At 39.3% G+C, this 15,784-nt stretch overlaps 1 protein-coding gene across 3 annotated transcripts in view; it reads left to right on the top strand.

Annotated features, from left to right (window-relative positions):
• The window catches only part of DOCK10 (dedicator of cytokinesis 10), a 263,202-nt gene that overhangs the window by 203,008 nt on the left and 44,410 nt on the right, over positions 1-15,784 (top strand). For all 3 annotated transcript variants that reach the window (XM_063115061.1, XM_063115054.1, XM_063115070.1), the window contains exons 25-28: positions 113-182; positions 3,539-3,652; positions 6,777-6,848; positions 12,045-12,191. In XM_063115061.1, coding sequence (XP_062971131.1) covers positions 113-182; positions 3,539-3,652; positions 6,777-6,848; positions 12,045-12,191 — 403 coding nt within the window. The remainder of the gene's footprint in view (positions 1-112; positions 183-3,538; positions 3,653-6,776; positions 6,849-12,044; positions 12,192-15,784) is intronic.

Genomic DNA, 15,784 nt, shown 5'->3' with positions numbered 1-15,784 from the left:
AAATCCATTTATTCAGTAACTAATAAATACCCAGTATACCAAGCACTTCAATGACAAAGTAGCATTTTTCTGCCATCTCCAGAAAGGCCACTGAACAGGTTTGCTTTTCCAGGGTTCTGACTGACATTGTGGCCAAGTGCCATGAGGAGCAGCTAGACCACTCCGTCCAGTCCTACATTAAGGTATGAAATCACCACTTGGACACTGGGCATATCCCCTTGTGTGTGTGGCTTGTCTCATTTCCTGTCTTCAATAAGTGGGAAGTTTGCTCCCCTTAGCTGGACAGCACCCGCCACAGTAATATCAAGAGTTCTCCTTAGCTACTTAGAATTTCGTCTCTTTGCATTAATGGACTAGGTATATTTTTTAAATGTATAAATGTATAAATAATGTGTACTTATGCAAATGAATATTTATATAGGGAGAGAGAGGAAAGAAAATGATAGAGGAGAAAACTAAACTATTGTCCTTTCAAATTCAGCATTACAAATAAATGAAATTCTTGTGTTAATTTAAGGCAGACATTTTCTACTGGTTTGTTGAATGCTGTATGTTTCTTCTGTAATGTTTTCTTAGCTCTTTTTATTGTTTTCTCAGGCATTATTTCATTTTCCCAGTTACTGTATATTTGTACCTGCTTCTGGTATGTTAAGTCCTTTATCTTCTGGCATGATCCACTTGCCCATCCATCGGTGTGCACTGCCTCTTCCAGCGTCCTGCGTCAAGTGTTCACTCGGAGATGTTTATCTTCTCATTTCCACTTGGCCTGTGAATTAATGCCAGTGAACTTGTGATGATGTTTACACTTCATAGTTTCTACCTAAATGCCATCTTCTTAAATGAAAAGAAAGAACCCATCCAGAGATACATAAGAGTATCTGAAATTACTTTGTAATATACAGAGGACCTAAATTTCTATTTTTTTCTATGCATAGATTAAATCTTTTTGAAATATAAACATTTTTAATTAAAAGAATATATTCTATTAATATATGTGGATAGACATATACTTATATATTCCAGATGTCTAGAAAGGTAACTAGAATTTGGATCTTTTGTGCTAGAAACTCATTTTTAAAAAGACAAGCCAGTGCTCCTGTGAAAGGAATTAACTAGAAATTGCATTCTGGACTGAATCTCTCTGAGATACCATCTGTAAGGAAATTTTTTTCATTAGTTTCATATATATATTTTTCTACCTCCAGAAATTTTTGGTACCTTCTCAAATATTGAAGCCAAACCATGAGTGTGTGCCCTTCCTTAAAACAGCCTGTATGCCAAAAATAGTTATTTCACAGTAATTTCCCTACGGTATAATTTTACCTGATAAGACCTACATTTCAATTATAGAAAGCCAGCTTCACCTAAAAATGCCTTTTTAGTTTGTTCTCTGTTTAAGATAGGGTCAGTTTTCTTTTATAGGGTATTTATAAATTTATCATTTGACAGAATCATCTGGAGAACTTTCACCTACTCAAAGATTACCCCAATTTGCCATCAATCTCCAAAGAGACTGAAAAGAAAAACAAAATATTCCTTGATCCATCTTGCACACAGGCATCTCCATTTCAACACTAGTGTTCTTTTCCTCATTCCAATGGAATCATTGGAAGTTACATTAAGAACCCTCTGCTCTTGTGAACTATTTTTGTGATAGCCAAGGCTAGTTCCTTATGCACATCTCACATCTCAGACTCTTTCTCTGTGATGCTCTTGGAAAGATGTATTGGAAATGTATGGACTTTATTTTTGACTAGGACATCTGAAATATCCTGACAAGACTATTTCATTTTATAATATTGGAGATTGCTTATTTAGCTTGCTTTGAAGTGGTCCAAATTCAGAAACATACCTATGTGGAATTTCAGGTTGATAACAACTTCTAAAGATATTTTAGAAAATATTTGCATATAACTAAAACAAATATGAGTGTAATCAACTTGCATTGTACTCTGGAAAGAGCACTAAACTAGCAAGTGAGAGACTCGATTCTAGTCAAGGTTAAAAAGTCAACTTGAGAAGTCAGCCTCTCTGAACCTCTGTGATGTGAGATGGGATGGATCATGTAGCTCCATGGTTTTGTGATTCTCCTGTGGCGGTGCATGGTTGACAGCATGGTCTGGACCAAATAGTCTGAAGGTTTTAACCTTAGGTGGTGAAAATTGTTTTATAGTATATAAATAGATATTAAGACTCCTATCTAGGAGTATAGTGAAAACTGATGGGCTGGTACCAATATGTGCTTGGATATCTTGAAAGATGTGATATTCAATGTAATTTATATTTATTCAGAAGAGAACTAAACACCATTTCAAGTTCAGTGGTGCTAAATGCTGCTAACTCACTCCATCTACAATATCTAAAATGTACACATATACCATGTCTTTTCCAAAGATGTGTGTCTAAAGTCAGTCTGATTAAATGCCCGTGGTTTACAGTGATTTGTAGCATTGATGGGTTCTAATCAAAATTTTAAAATAAGAATATTTCAGTATGGGTTGAAATGCCCTTCGGGATAAATAACTGTGCATTGGATTAGATAGAGAGTTGGTGATGACTTAACCATATATGAGGCATAAACCATGAAGGGAAAAAAAACATATTATTCTTGATTTTAGCTAGTTGCATGCATCCATTAGCTTCAACTTTCTCCTTTAGGAAGAGCTTGGAGAAGTCAGGCCCCACCAGGACAACTTAGGTGCTGATGTACTAAAAATTTCAAAGAAGTGGTTATAGATCCAAAAGGGAATATGCCTTTTCTGTGACCCAGTCCCTTGCCTGCCTTCAATCTCAATTATAGTGAAGTCTGAATTGTGAATATTACTAAGAAATGCCCTTCCTTGAGGCAAAACCAACTCATAAGTAAAATATAATTCAGTATAAGCATTTTGTATTTGAAACATATATGGGCATAAATAGATACTGATATTCTTAAAAGATATGAAGAAATATCTCTTTACTGCTTACCATACCATGTCAAAACCAACCTTTTGCCAAAAACAATGTAAGCAGCATTTGTCATCTTACCGATGGCCAACGTTCATGAACCCCTTGATACTATGTCTAAGCATGGGATGGTAGACCCTGGGCTTGTGGGGAGCTCACCTACTGGCCTCTGGAAGGCACTTGCTTCCCCACTTGGCTATTTGAGTGGGTGCTCTACCCTTTCAGGATGAAGAATTGCTACCATGCCACCTGTTACCAGTGGAAGGAAGGAGAAGGGGAATGTGTCCTAAGTAGGTGGGTCAAAGCCCTCCAATGTTTCCTTAAACCTGCTAAGTGGCTCTCTGGCTCTTTCTCTTAATTTTTACAAAAAACAAAAAGTTTCAAGAGGAGCTTAGGTGAGCAAGGCCCTACCTGTGAAAAGCCCTAAATAGGAGCAGGTGTGTACTACTCTTATCATTGGGCCTTCATTTATTTCATGACAAAATCTGGCATGAGCAGATAGTTTTGAAATATGGCTTATTCATGTGACATAATTCTTAAAGCTTTGTTGTTTAAAGCATTTAACTTTATTTACTTTTTGAATTTTCTTCAGTTTGTGTTCAAGACCAGTGCATGCAAGGAGAGAACTGTACATGAGGAACTGGCTAAAAATGTGACTGGTCTTTTGAAATCAAATGACTCAACAACAATAAAGCACGTCCTAAAGGTAAAGAATTAAAAATGGTCATTTAATTGTTAGTACTAGGGGTGGACCACTCTTTCCTGTGGATGGTGATAGGAGTCATTGATTTTCATAGAGTATTTCTCTGATAGTTTCTGGCATAAGCTCTATATTGAAACTGTAGCATAAAAAAATATTAAGCAAAGGAGGTGTATGTCAGGAGAACATAGGTAAAAGTAGAATGGACCCAAGTTAGTGCTTTGGCTTAAAGGCAGAATGAATGACTCTTAAGCATGATCTAAAATACTCAAAAATGCTAAGTGTAGCATATACAAAGTTTGTTAGGTTTTTAGCCATAGGAAGAGGAAAAGTACCCAAGGAAAGTATTATTGATGCTGTATTAACAACAGAAGAGAGGAAGCAGAGCTACTTTTTGGCCCTGAAAAGTTGAAACGCATGCATTTGTAGGAACATAAAGAAGAGATAATGAGAAGCTTATCAAAAGATAACTAAATTATTATGGAATTGTGGATTTAGTTCCAAGCTAAATTTAATCATCTATGTGACTTGACAGATGAAGAACTGATTAGTAAATAGCTACAAAAAGAAGCATCAACATGAGTTCACTAAAATCAAATTATCTTAGGCCAACTAATTTGTTTGAATTAGTCTTATGAGTATATTCATTCTGTTTATTCAACAAATATATTCTGAGTACCTCCCATGCGACAGGCACAGTCCTAGGCACTTGGGATGCATCAGACAGAGAACAAAGCAGGGAGCTGCTGGGGGATAAAAACAATAAACTACAGATGCAGTAAAAATAAATAAGTTATACTGTATGTTACAGAGGGAGGAGTAGGGTTGGAAAAGAAAACGTAGAGCAAGTAAGGGGAACAGGGATTGCTGAGGGTGTGGGTGAGATTTGAAGTTTTAAGTACAGAGGTCAACAGATCTGATGAGAAGGTAATACCTGAGCAGCAGCTGTGGCGAGGAGAGAGAGCTGGCTGTGGGGACATTCCGAGGAGAGCCTGGAGGGAAAAGCCTGCATGGAGACAGCAGGGCGGGTGTGTTGGGAGGAGGTGGGAGGCTGCCACAGAGCAAAGCGGGAGACAGGAAACGAAGTCCGAGGCCCCACGGGCGGTTTGGCAGGTAGCAGGAGGCCTCGTGGGCCATTGCTAGGGCTTTGGTTCCCACTCAGAGTGAAACTGGGATTCAATGGAGGGTTTTGAGCAGAGGAGTGATGTGAGCTGACCTTGGTTTTAGAGGATCGCTCTGATGGCTGTGCTGGGCATGGGCCATAGAGGGGGAGAAGGGAGACGGGGCCACTGCGGGAGATCCTACTGACAATGGGCGCTGGGCCCCCGAGGCTTCAGTGGGCTGGTGTCAGCAGATGGGAAGCCGTGCGAGATGCAGATACAAGAGGGGTGTGCAGAGCCCAGCAGACTGGAGGCGGAGAAGAGGTGAGGCTTCTCCGGGCCTCAGACATGACCAGACACAAAGTCTCAGCAGGATGAGCCCTGGTGGGCTCAAGGAAAAGAGTGGGGCAGGCCAGGGTGCAGAGGGTAGAGGGAATTAAAAGACAAGTGTGGGAGCATTCGGCATGATGGTTAAAAATCTCATTTTGGACAAGATGAGGAAAGGGGGATCATTGCAGTATGTCTTGGATTAATTAAATATTCCAAACAACACGAATTTCACATCCAATGCCAGGCAGCCATTTCCATTTCTTTTTCCTAAGAAGGGACCCCTTCATTAAGCCAGAGCTGCCTGTTTGGAATGTCAGCACCTCCTCTTTCTCATCCTAGTCAGTCCTCTGGAGTTCATAGCAGCATCATTTGTATCAGCCTAAAACTGGATATAATTCAAATGCCCATTGACAGTACAGCAGATAAGCAAATGGTGATTATATGTGTGATGTGGTGACAGTACGTGGCCCCTAGCCACATGACTCAACATAAATGAGCCTCAGAAAAGAGTTTGTTGAATGAAAAAGGCTATCGCAGGAGAATACACACAGGATGGTTCTGTTTATATGAAGTTCAATGAAGGGCAAAACTGAATATTCCTTTAATGTGTAAGTATTGGCAGCAAAATTAAGAAGTAAAGCAAGGGAACAATTAGCACAAAATTCAAGACTGTTACCTTTGGTGGAGGGGGTGAGGAGAGAGAGGATCAGGGACTTGTATTCTTTAAATGGTACATTTTTAATATTTTTTTATCTGGGACAAGTATCACCCTTAAGCCCAAGAAAGAGGGGCCATGCTTTGCTCTTCTCCAACTGCCCCCATCTTCATAGGCCAAGGTATGAGAGTAGCTAAGAGAATAAGCCCACCAGGAGCCTCTACCTCTCCTTCTAGACCTGTAAGAAACCCCAGGAGGTTTCTTACCTCAAGGGCCTATAGGCTGGTCCCAAAGCCTGCTTAGATCTCCTTCCTAAATCCATCCTCCAGAAGGCAGATCGTGATGCCTGTGTGCAGCCCTAGACCCAGGGAGGAGCTGTCTGTGGTAGGACAGACGGCTGGTTTGTGGGAAGCACTTGGATTTGCAGGCTGGACCATCACACGTGTGTGCCAGAGTTCTCCAGGTGCAGAACAGACTCTTGGGTGAGAAGAGAGGGGTAGGCCGGGTCCCTGCCCTCCCCAGGCCACCCGTTCTGGTGCAGCATTCCAAAATGCTTTGAAGTCATATTTACCAAACATACTTTAACACTTTGTTAGACCGACGTGCAACTTTTAGATATTTGTATATTGAACTTCCATTTTTACTCTAACCTCTAGCACTGGCAAATTAGGAGTGAGCCTGCTATGATATATGTTAGTATAGGAAGTTTTGTTTTGTTAAAGTGAAACAAAGAGAACGACCCATGAATAAGTCTTTCATAAAACAGTTGCTTAGTCTGTCATGTCAAGTACACTGGTAACTTGTTTCAGTTTAAACATTTTTTTAGATGATTGAGAAACTAACATATATGACATTTACTTTTACCATTAAAAATTTAATAAAGATCATCCTAACATAAAGGAGAATATATCATTGACCTGATTCATTTAGTTTCAAGAATACATTCTGAGATAAAAATCTTGTAATATTCATATTGTAAAGAATAGAATTATCATTATTTTACCATAGATAATAAATTGTTTCGGTCTTTTCTTTTTCCTAACAGCATTCCTGGTTCTTCTTTGCAATTATCCTAAAATCAATGGCACAGCACTTGATTGACACAAATAAAATTCAGGTAAGAACATAGGTAATATAGTAATATAATATTATCCAACAATTATGCTAATGAATATGCTCTCATTAGTGCTATTTTTATTTGCTTTGTAAACCTTAGCAATGTATGTTAATTTTTGTTAAGAGAAATAATCCTGTATGTTAGTACAGGTCCTTCAGAAGCAGACGCCAGGATGAAATTAGAAGTGCAAAAGATTTATTGGGAGGAATTAGCTATAAAGGGTAAAAAAGACAGGGAAAAGGAATAGGAAGTTCTGACAGCTGTGAAAGAAAATGGGGAAGGAAGGAAGATAGGCTGGAAAGAGCCTGGCAGGCAGAAAGTTTTAGCTGGGCTGGTGGGCAGTCTGTGAGCCAAGAATGCTCAGCAGAGGCCTGCAATGGGCAATGGTCTGGCTGGAAGACCTCTGCCAGCTCAGTCCTTGACTGAGGGCAGCCTGGGGAGGGCATAGCCTGGGCATAATTGCTTAAGTGGATCCCAAGATACGGCAGCTCTTGCCATTCCTCCCAGGAGAATCTGTCTTGAAGGGACATCTGAGCCACGCAAGCTGGTGGCTGTCACAGTCCACAGTTTTTGTGGCCCCTGCGCATGTCCCTCCACAGTCCCTGTGGGCCTCTCTTCCTGAAAGGGAACTTAGAAGAGGGAGCCCATGGGATTACCTGCAGCCCCTGTCACAGCAGTTGGTCTCCTCAGGGGTCTACCTAGTTCTCATCATCTCTCTCCTCTGCCACCCATTCCAGATCCCCCACACCCTAGCTAGCAGCCCTGAACGTCTTGGGGACCCACCTGGTGGTGTGACCCAAACCTCATTCCAGAATGGTGGCAGCCTCTGGTCATCACGCTCTCTCGGCCAGGGTTGCTGCAGGTAACCATTCACAATTACAGTTGGGTGAGGAGGACCAGGAATCACCCAGGTGTGTCACCTGAGCTCCACACATAGTTCTCCAAGCTCCCGCTGCGGGCACGGCCAGGGCGAGACCCCTGACCCTGCCCTTCCCCCACCAGGAGAGTAAAGCAGAACAGTATTGCGCAGGGTGGGGATGGTTGTGATTAGCAATATTGTTTTAATTCACTGTCTTTGTGGGGCAGGGACACTGCCAGAAGCTTCCACTTGTCTTTCTCACTAGGATAGCTCTACGAGGCCAAGTACCCAGTGTGCGGTTACTTTAAACGCCATTTTGTCAATACAAATTACACAGTTGGGGTCAGGTAGATGACTGTTGGGTGAATCTTTGAACCCAGTGGACCCACTGTTAATAGAACTTTAGTCCGGGCTCCATTTTTAATCCCCATAAGTCCCTGCCCTAACAGGGTGGACCCAGTGATGCTTTTGGTTTCTGATATCATTGTCCACTCATATCCTGTGTCCAGCAGCCTTTGAAATGTGTGAGCATTCCCTTCTCCCCAGTGTGAAGCAGCCTGAGTAAATAAATGGTCACAGGGCCCTCTGGAGAAGAACTGATAGAATCATTACAGTGTATACTTAGTGCAGTGTTGCAGGGACTTTCCTTTAGGCACCCGGCCCCCTCTGCAGTCAACGTGTACCACATCTGAAAATTCACTCAGGTCCAGAAAAAGATGAAGGAATCGTGACTCCTTATGGGAGCCAACATCCTTGTTTTCCAGTTGTCCTGTCTTGCCTTTGTGGTTACAAGGCACCACCAATGTTGGTTGCTGTCTGCTGTGTCCCTAGGGATTTCATGAATCACTAAGCAGGTCCGCAGCTCCCTAAGAGTCAAGCCCCCTTGGCTGCCCCTCCAACTTTGCCATTTATTATGATAATAACAGTCCCTTCACTCCTAGAGATTAAGCATAACCTACGGCCTATTATTTTGATGACCTGTTTGACCACATGGCTGTTAACAAGCCAACACTGTGACGGCTTCCCCTGTCAACAGGTGGGAGACAACATTGAACATCTTAGTGCAGGTCTCCTGTACCTTCTTGATGGTCTTGGTGCATGGCGTGTCTTCTGGGCCTTCCTGTGGAACTTGATCCTCTGGTGGGTCTTTTGGTCTCAATTAATATATCCATTCCTGTGTGTCCACTTCTCTCCACCTCCTCATTCCTTCCTCTGTCCTCTGCCAGGGTAACTCAGACATTTCCACTTTGCCTAAAGTGACCATGTCCAGCACTCTTAAGAGCCACCTTATCAGTGAGTTGCCCATCACCTAAGGTTTAATTTAATCTCATGTCCTGCTAAAACTGCCCCATGTCAATGATTCTAACTTACCCACTCTCACATTCTGGCCCCTTTAAGAAAACATCTTTGACGTCCAATCTCAGAGGCCACTCTTATGGCTCCTGCTAGCACATGCTAGCCAATTCTTACAGCCCCTTGGGGTGTATTCACCTTCCTCCTTTATTAGGCCCAGCTGGGTTAAGCTAGAGTTTGACCCTAGTTATTGGTCTCAACACCAGGAGAGAAAGCAATACTTCTCCTCAAAGGTTTGCCCATTTCCTTGCTGGGAGAGGCCTTTGTCCTGTCTTCTCACATGGGAGAAGTATTGATTCTTAATGGAGGGGGTGGGGGATACAACACTTCTGCTAGCGCTGAGGGGTCAAGGAAATGTGCAGAGCTGCTTCCTCAGGGTCGTCTACCTGAGGCCCCCAACCATGCTTCCAGGCTCCAGGTCGTTCCAACCATGGCCTTGACCTTTAGCATGACAGAAATGACTCGGCTGGAACTTTCATCTTCATAAGTCCTCTGCTTTTCAGCTGTACCTGTCCTCCCACTTCCCAAATAAGAGCCTCCTCTTTGGGAGGAAGAGAAAAATCTAACATGAAAATAAGCATCATTCCTATCTCTCTGTCATTAAGCTATGTTGGGGTCAGAAAACCTTACCATTATAATCCTTACTCTGCCACTAACTTGTTATATGATTTAAAAAGACACTTAACATGTCAGATCCTGTTTTCTCATCTGTAAAAAAAATGGATTGGACTAAAAATTCTCTCTAGTTCCCACAAGTATGTATCTGCTCAAATAGGTAGATCATGAAACACACCTGTGAGCAGCCTAAGAATAAATGAACTGTTACAGGCCACGTTATTGTGTCTAGCAGGTTATCTTCACTGATTCAAGTTTACTTTTCACTACCCCCTTCAGTGGTAACCCCCACACTCCAGTTTTCTTTCAGGGGCCCAGCACCTTCTAATTTTCTTACCATCTCTACTTATCACAGTAGGAAAAGTCCTGATATCATTTGACACAAAAGCATTCACAATACACTTCTCCCAAAGTTTTTCTTTTTTTTTTTTATTGTGAAGTGAATGGCTTTCTCCACCATTCAAGAAATTTCAGTTGTCAAGGACTAAGGTTGGGAGATTTGAGGAAGTCAGTAGAGATGGCTGGTTTAGTCCTCTGAGAGCTGTGATATGGCTGGGAAGATACTGCCTCTTGGCCCAGGTGAGTTCCCATTTCCTGGGAACTGCTTTCTTTTCAACAACAATCTCTAGTAACAAAAGGTTCATTGTATTGACTAAATCTTTTGTTTCCCATCACCCTCCTTCTTCCTAACAAAACTCCTAAATGCCTGAAATTTACACCATGCATCCAAGGCCTATTCCTCATGATCTTGGCCATCCCATAGCCCAGGTTCTGCTATGTTCCAGCTCTGCAGCCCTCACCTCACTTCCTTCCTCTCCTGGCCAAGACAGAAAATCCACAGTCCTGGTGCAGGAACTCTTCGACTAGATCCTTCACAATATTATTCCAGAGAACAGTTAAAAATATCACTCTTGTATTTATCAGATAGCACAGGCTGTTTGGGGATTAGAGTAGGAATAGACCACAAGGAGAGTTTGAGAGAAAGGCATAAAGATGGAGAAAGAAAGGGAATTTCAAAGCCCAAGGCATTAAGACATGTCCACGTAAAAAAAAAATGTCAGCATTGATATGTTTAATAGATCTTAGAGGACTTACAATATAAGAAAACTACAAATGTACTTTGAGTATTTAAAAAGTGATTGCTGTTTTCACGTAAGTAAATAGTTTATCCTTACTGCCCAAAGTATATGGAGCAGAATGAAAAATGATGTATGTTATTAATTAGGTTGGGTTGATTTGTTGTTAATTTGATTTTAACAATAAACTCTGAATGTATACAAAGAGTAAATACCTATACAGTGTTTTCCTGGTAAATTGGCTTTAATAAAAAGCCAATCCAAGTCAGCTCCAGCATCCCACTATTAAATCTCTGTTTTATACAAATCCTATAACTTCAGCCTTCATGGTTTTTATTCTTGTAGCATGGAAGGCTGAGTACTCATGGTTTCTATCTCTAAATTCTGTATATCTATCTGTAGTGAAAATGTGTTTGGTTCTAATTTTTAAAACCAACTAGTAAAGATGAATGAGTCTTTTCTATCTCATGCAAAAGGGCTGTACAAATCAAGAAGGGGAAACTGAGGTGGACAACTTGGCCACCTCAAACTTTCCCCTCCTGTTCAGGAGTCCAAACAGGAGGGATGGATTCCTGGACTTGACAGAGGTCTTTTGAAACCCATAAAGTCTTATTCAATGTATGTTATGTAATCTCACACCAAGCCCTTCTGCATTGAGTGGCACAAGTATCATGACTTGTGAGGTCTCACTGGTACCTCTTAACTGTGGCACATCCTGAGATCATAAAGTCAAAACTAGCTGGAACTCACCACTTATTAGAGGACATTTCAAACTGGTATCTGTACTCATTCAGTTACTCATTCATTTATTACTTATTGTAGTTTATTGGGGGGATTCCTAGTTTTTTAAAAATCAAAATAATGGAGTTTAAATTAAATAGAAAGCTATATGTCCAAAAAAATCTAGAGTAATATTTATTAAACTATTAATGGTCGCTATTTCCCTGAAAGGGAAAGGAGGTAAATTAACATGTGAGAGGTCACAGAAAAGGTTCACATTTTACTTTGTACATTTCTATATTATTCCAATAGTTTGCAATTAATATATGTTATAATATACTTTTTAATAAAAAAGTGAAAATTTTATTGGCCAAAATAGAAGAGAACATTAAATGAAAATGATGGAAATCATGACCTTGAAATTAAAAAGGCTTCTATTTTATTATTGCTTTCAAGTTTACAAAAGGACTCTTTTTATTTGATGATCTGTAAAATGAAGTCTTTCAGTTTATTTTTTCCTGGCTTAGTATTTCACGTGCCACATTATAAAGAAATACTCCATTCTTTCCTTAGCTCTCCAGGGCTCAAAGATTTCCTGAATCTTACCAGAATGAATTGGACAATCTTGTAATGGTCCTATCCGACCATGTGATTTGGAAATACAAAGATGCACTTGAAGAAAGTAAAAGGGCAAATCACAGTGTTGCCAGATTTCTTAAGGTACAGTTACATGAACTCACAATTCTCTTCAAGCCCCCATGACAGTGGATGCAAGATATTCTAAAAGTTATTTGAATCACATTTTTATTTATGATGAAGAGTCAAAACTAGCACAGTGAAATGAGTACTTTCATTTATACATCTTTTCTGATTGAAATATTTAAAAAATGTTTTTCCAGTTTGGAATCTCATTGAAGAAAGACCAAGGTTAGATAAAAGTATCTATTTGGGTGTTGTCAAATCATACTTCTTCTACATATTTTTAAAGAAAAAAATGAAATTTTTAAAGGAAATCTGCACTGTGGCAATATTATTCTCTCAGGCATTTCAGCCCTTGAGTGACGTTCTGGGTTGACTGTAGCTCTAACAATGACACCAAATAGCCACTTCGGGAAAAGCTTTGGGAATTTATCACTTTTGTTATATTACCTCCATCTTTTTTACATGATGAAAAGATTATGCACTGATTACATGAAAGGAAATTATCAATTAAAGTATTGAGCAACTACTTACTAAACTGGATATGTATGGATATTAGTTATATTTCCTTGGGTTACAATCATTCAATTGAATTGAAAAGGAAAAAATGCAAAGTGAAAGAAAAAACTAACATACAAAATTACAGTGTATCATTTAACAGATAATATACTCAGAAAGATAATGGTTTTTTTCTCTTCCTTCTTTTGTCCCACTATTGATTACTGTAAACTTAATAAAGCCACTTTACTTATTTCTTTATGGTTAGCACCAGAACATACTGGGCAGGTGTGAGAATTTATAAATAAATGCTAAAAATATAAAGTTGAGGCTATGGAGGTAGAAGGGAGATTAACCTGAGTTCTCTTTACTGAGCTTTAACCAAGCCTAATTTCTTTTTTTAATGCGTTAAACGCTACTTCAAAGTATCCACTATATTTGTTTTTACCCTGGATTTATTTTTTTCTTCATTGTTTTGCCCTATTTTCCCTCTTTTCTTGCTTATAGAAAGAGAAAAGGATGGTCAGGGTTAAAGAGGAGAGGGTAAGAGAGAAAAAAAAAGAAATTACTCTAGCGTTCTACCACATTTTAAGACCTATGAAATAAACTTTATTACTATGCTAGTAGTTTATTTGAAGTGCTTAATAAAATAGGAAACTTGGAAAAAAATATATGCAGTCCAGTTTGTGAACAAAACATGTTTAAAGAAACATCTATAATAGTCTTCTCTACATAGCAAAAAATGATGAATTAGCAAGTCTCTAAAAAAGAAAAAAGACCCCATATCTACCCTCCTTGGCTAAAATGCTCTGTACTTGTTGGAATAAATGAAAATGTTTTCCTTGGAGCTCACTTATACTAAGTGAGCTGCTGCTGGTACATAAACTAATGTCTAACACGGGAGCAAATAAAAAATGTGCAAGATGAAAAAGGAATTGGTAATAGTGCTTTTGTGAAATCTGTAAGTAAAGAGCATGGGCTGACAATAGATAAATAAATTGGTCAATAAGATAGGTAGATTGCAGGGACTTCAAGTTGAAAACAATATGTGTATGAGAAGTTTATTAATATATTCTACATCATGAAAGTCCATCGTATATACATTGTTTCCAATTTATAGCTTTAATGGAATTTATTTGTCACAGAAAACTTTAAAAAAAAAACCTTTCTGAAAGTTTATTAGACGAATCATTTGAAATAGGAGAGAAAAAGGGAAAGGGAGAAAAAGAGATTTTTGAAAATGTGAACTTGAATGTAGTCATTTGGCAAAATTCTAATGAACTGCTGACGTTTGAGCTTTCAGCTGCTCAACACTGCCCTCTCCGAGTGTTGGCATTATAAACCTTTTATATTCCCAGCAATATGATAACAGTTATTTGCTCAAATGGAGTTTCAAATGACTTTTACATCCTTTGGTTATTTAATCCTACAATAGTAATCAAATACTATGAATTAGTCATCATTGGAATTTAACAAAATATTGTCATAGTGTCATAGTTGTGCCAACATTGATTTCCAAGAATCTGAAGAGCAAAATCTCTGGAAACCAGTGTGTGGGCATACAAAAGTGCCCTGTGTTAAAAGGTACCCTTTCTTACATCATGCCATGGGAAAGTAATATTTTCACAGCAATTATGCCAAAAACCATGTACATTTCTTGACTGTTCTCTCCTTAAAGTAGATGAGATTCAAATGGATCCATACAGCTTTCATAATTTTTCTTTTTGTTATCAATTTTTCTTTTTGTTATCAATCTGGGTCACAACTCTACTGACCTGAGAGTACTTGCTTAGATACTCTTAAGACATAATACCAAGGTTGTAGCAAAGGCAGATTGGTTCTGATTTTTATTTTCCTGCTTACATAGCCTTACGTTTTGCCAACTCGGCTGCCTAATCACTGCTTTACTTCAACTAGCTTTTGAAAACCGTTTGGAAATCATCTAATATAAGAGACTTGGTTTGTTAGCAAAATACGTTTAAAGAACCATCTGTGCTATTTCTCTCTAAACGTCAAAACAGGATGGATAAGTGAGTCTCTGAAAAGGGAAAAGTCTTCATACCAACTCTGTTTGTCTTAAATATTCTTAAATTGGAATACATGAATGTTATCCACAGAGCTCATATCCAAACGTTGCTGCTGATAATAAATAAGCTAATATCTAACACAAGGCAAACAGAAAGTGTCCAAGGTGAAAAAGGAAACAGTGGGACCAGTGGTCTTATAAAATATGTAAGGAATGGACAGGACATTCATGTAGTTTGTTTTGCAAAACTTTTTGTAAAGTTTTTCATAATTCATCACCGAACCAATTATAGAGTTAAATTCCCATTGCTCTCACATTAGGTGAAATAAAATAAATAACTTTTCCATTACAACAATATTTTTGCTTGCAATTCAGAATATTTGGCTTTTAGTTTATTAAACTAAACTGAGAAAAAGTTTGATAGAGTATGTTATCCTCTAAATCAGGAGTCTGCAAACCTTTTCTGTAAAGAGCCAAATGCCAAATATTTTCAGTTTTTCAAACCATGTAGTCTCTGTCGCAGGTATTAAACTCTGCTACTGTAGTACAAGAACATCCATAGAAAATTCACTGTAGAAATATGTGAACCATTGTGTGTGACTGTATTACAATAAAACTTTATTTACAAAAACCATGGGGTGGGCCAGTTTAGCTTATGGGTCATAGTTTACCACAGCCTGCTATATTTTATTTTCTATTAATATAAAAGATTAATACATGTTATCCTAAAACCAAAGCAAAGAGGCCTCTCCAGCCCTCAGCAATGGGCAGGAAAGTCTGTGCAGCTGGAGTCAAGAAGATGATGGGATGGACCAAACACAAGTGACCCGTGACAGGAGTGATACACTTGATGAAGCTTGACCTGCGGGAGGGCTTCTTTGGGGAAGATAATGACATGCTTACCACATAGAAGGGTTTATTTCAAATTTAAGAAACGCCAAGTTGGCTTTCCTCACTCCCCAGCACAGCCTTCTCTCCGTCATCCCCATTCATGGGTGCTAGAGACAAGCTTCCTTCAAGAGTTCTCAGGTCTGATCTGCAGAGGAGCCACCACAGCCCCTGGGATGTGGCAAGTGCCATCCCTGCTCTG

The sequence above is a fragment of the Cynocephalus volans genome, chromosome 1, assembly GCF_027409185.1.
Source record: "Cynocephalus volans isolate mCynVol1 chromosome 1, mCynVol1.pri, whole genome shotgun sequence".
Taxonomy (NCBI): Eukaryota; Metazoa; Chordata; class Mammalia; order Dermoptera; family Cynocephalidae; genus Cynocephalus; species Cynocephalus volans.
Note: the sequence above shows the minus strand (reverse complement) of the source record. Positions and strands in the feature narration are given on the sequence as shown.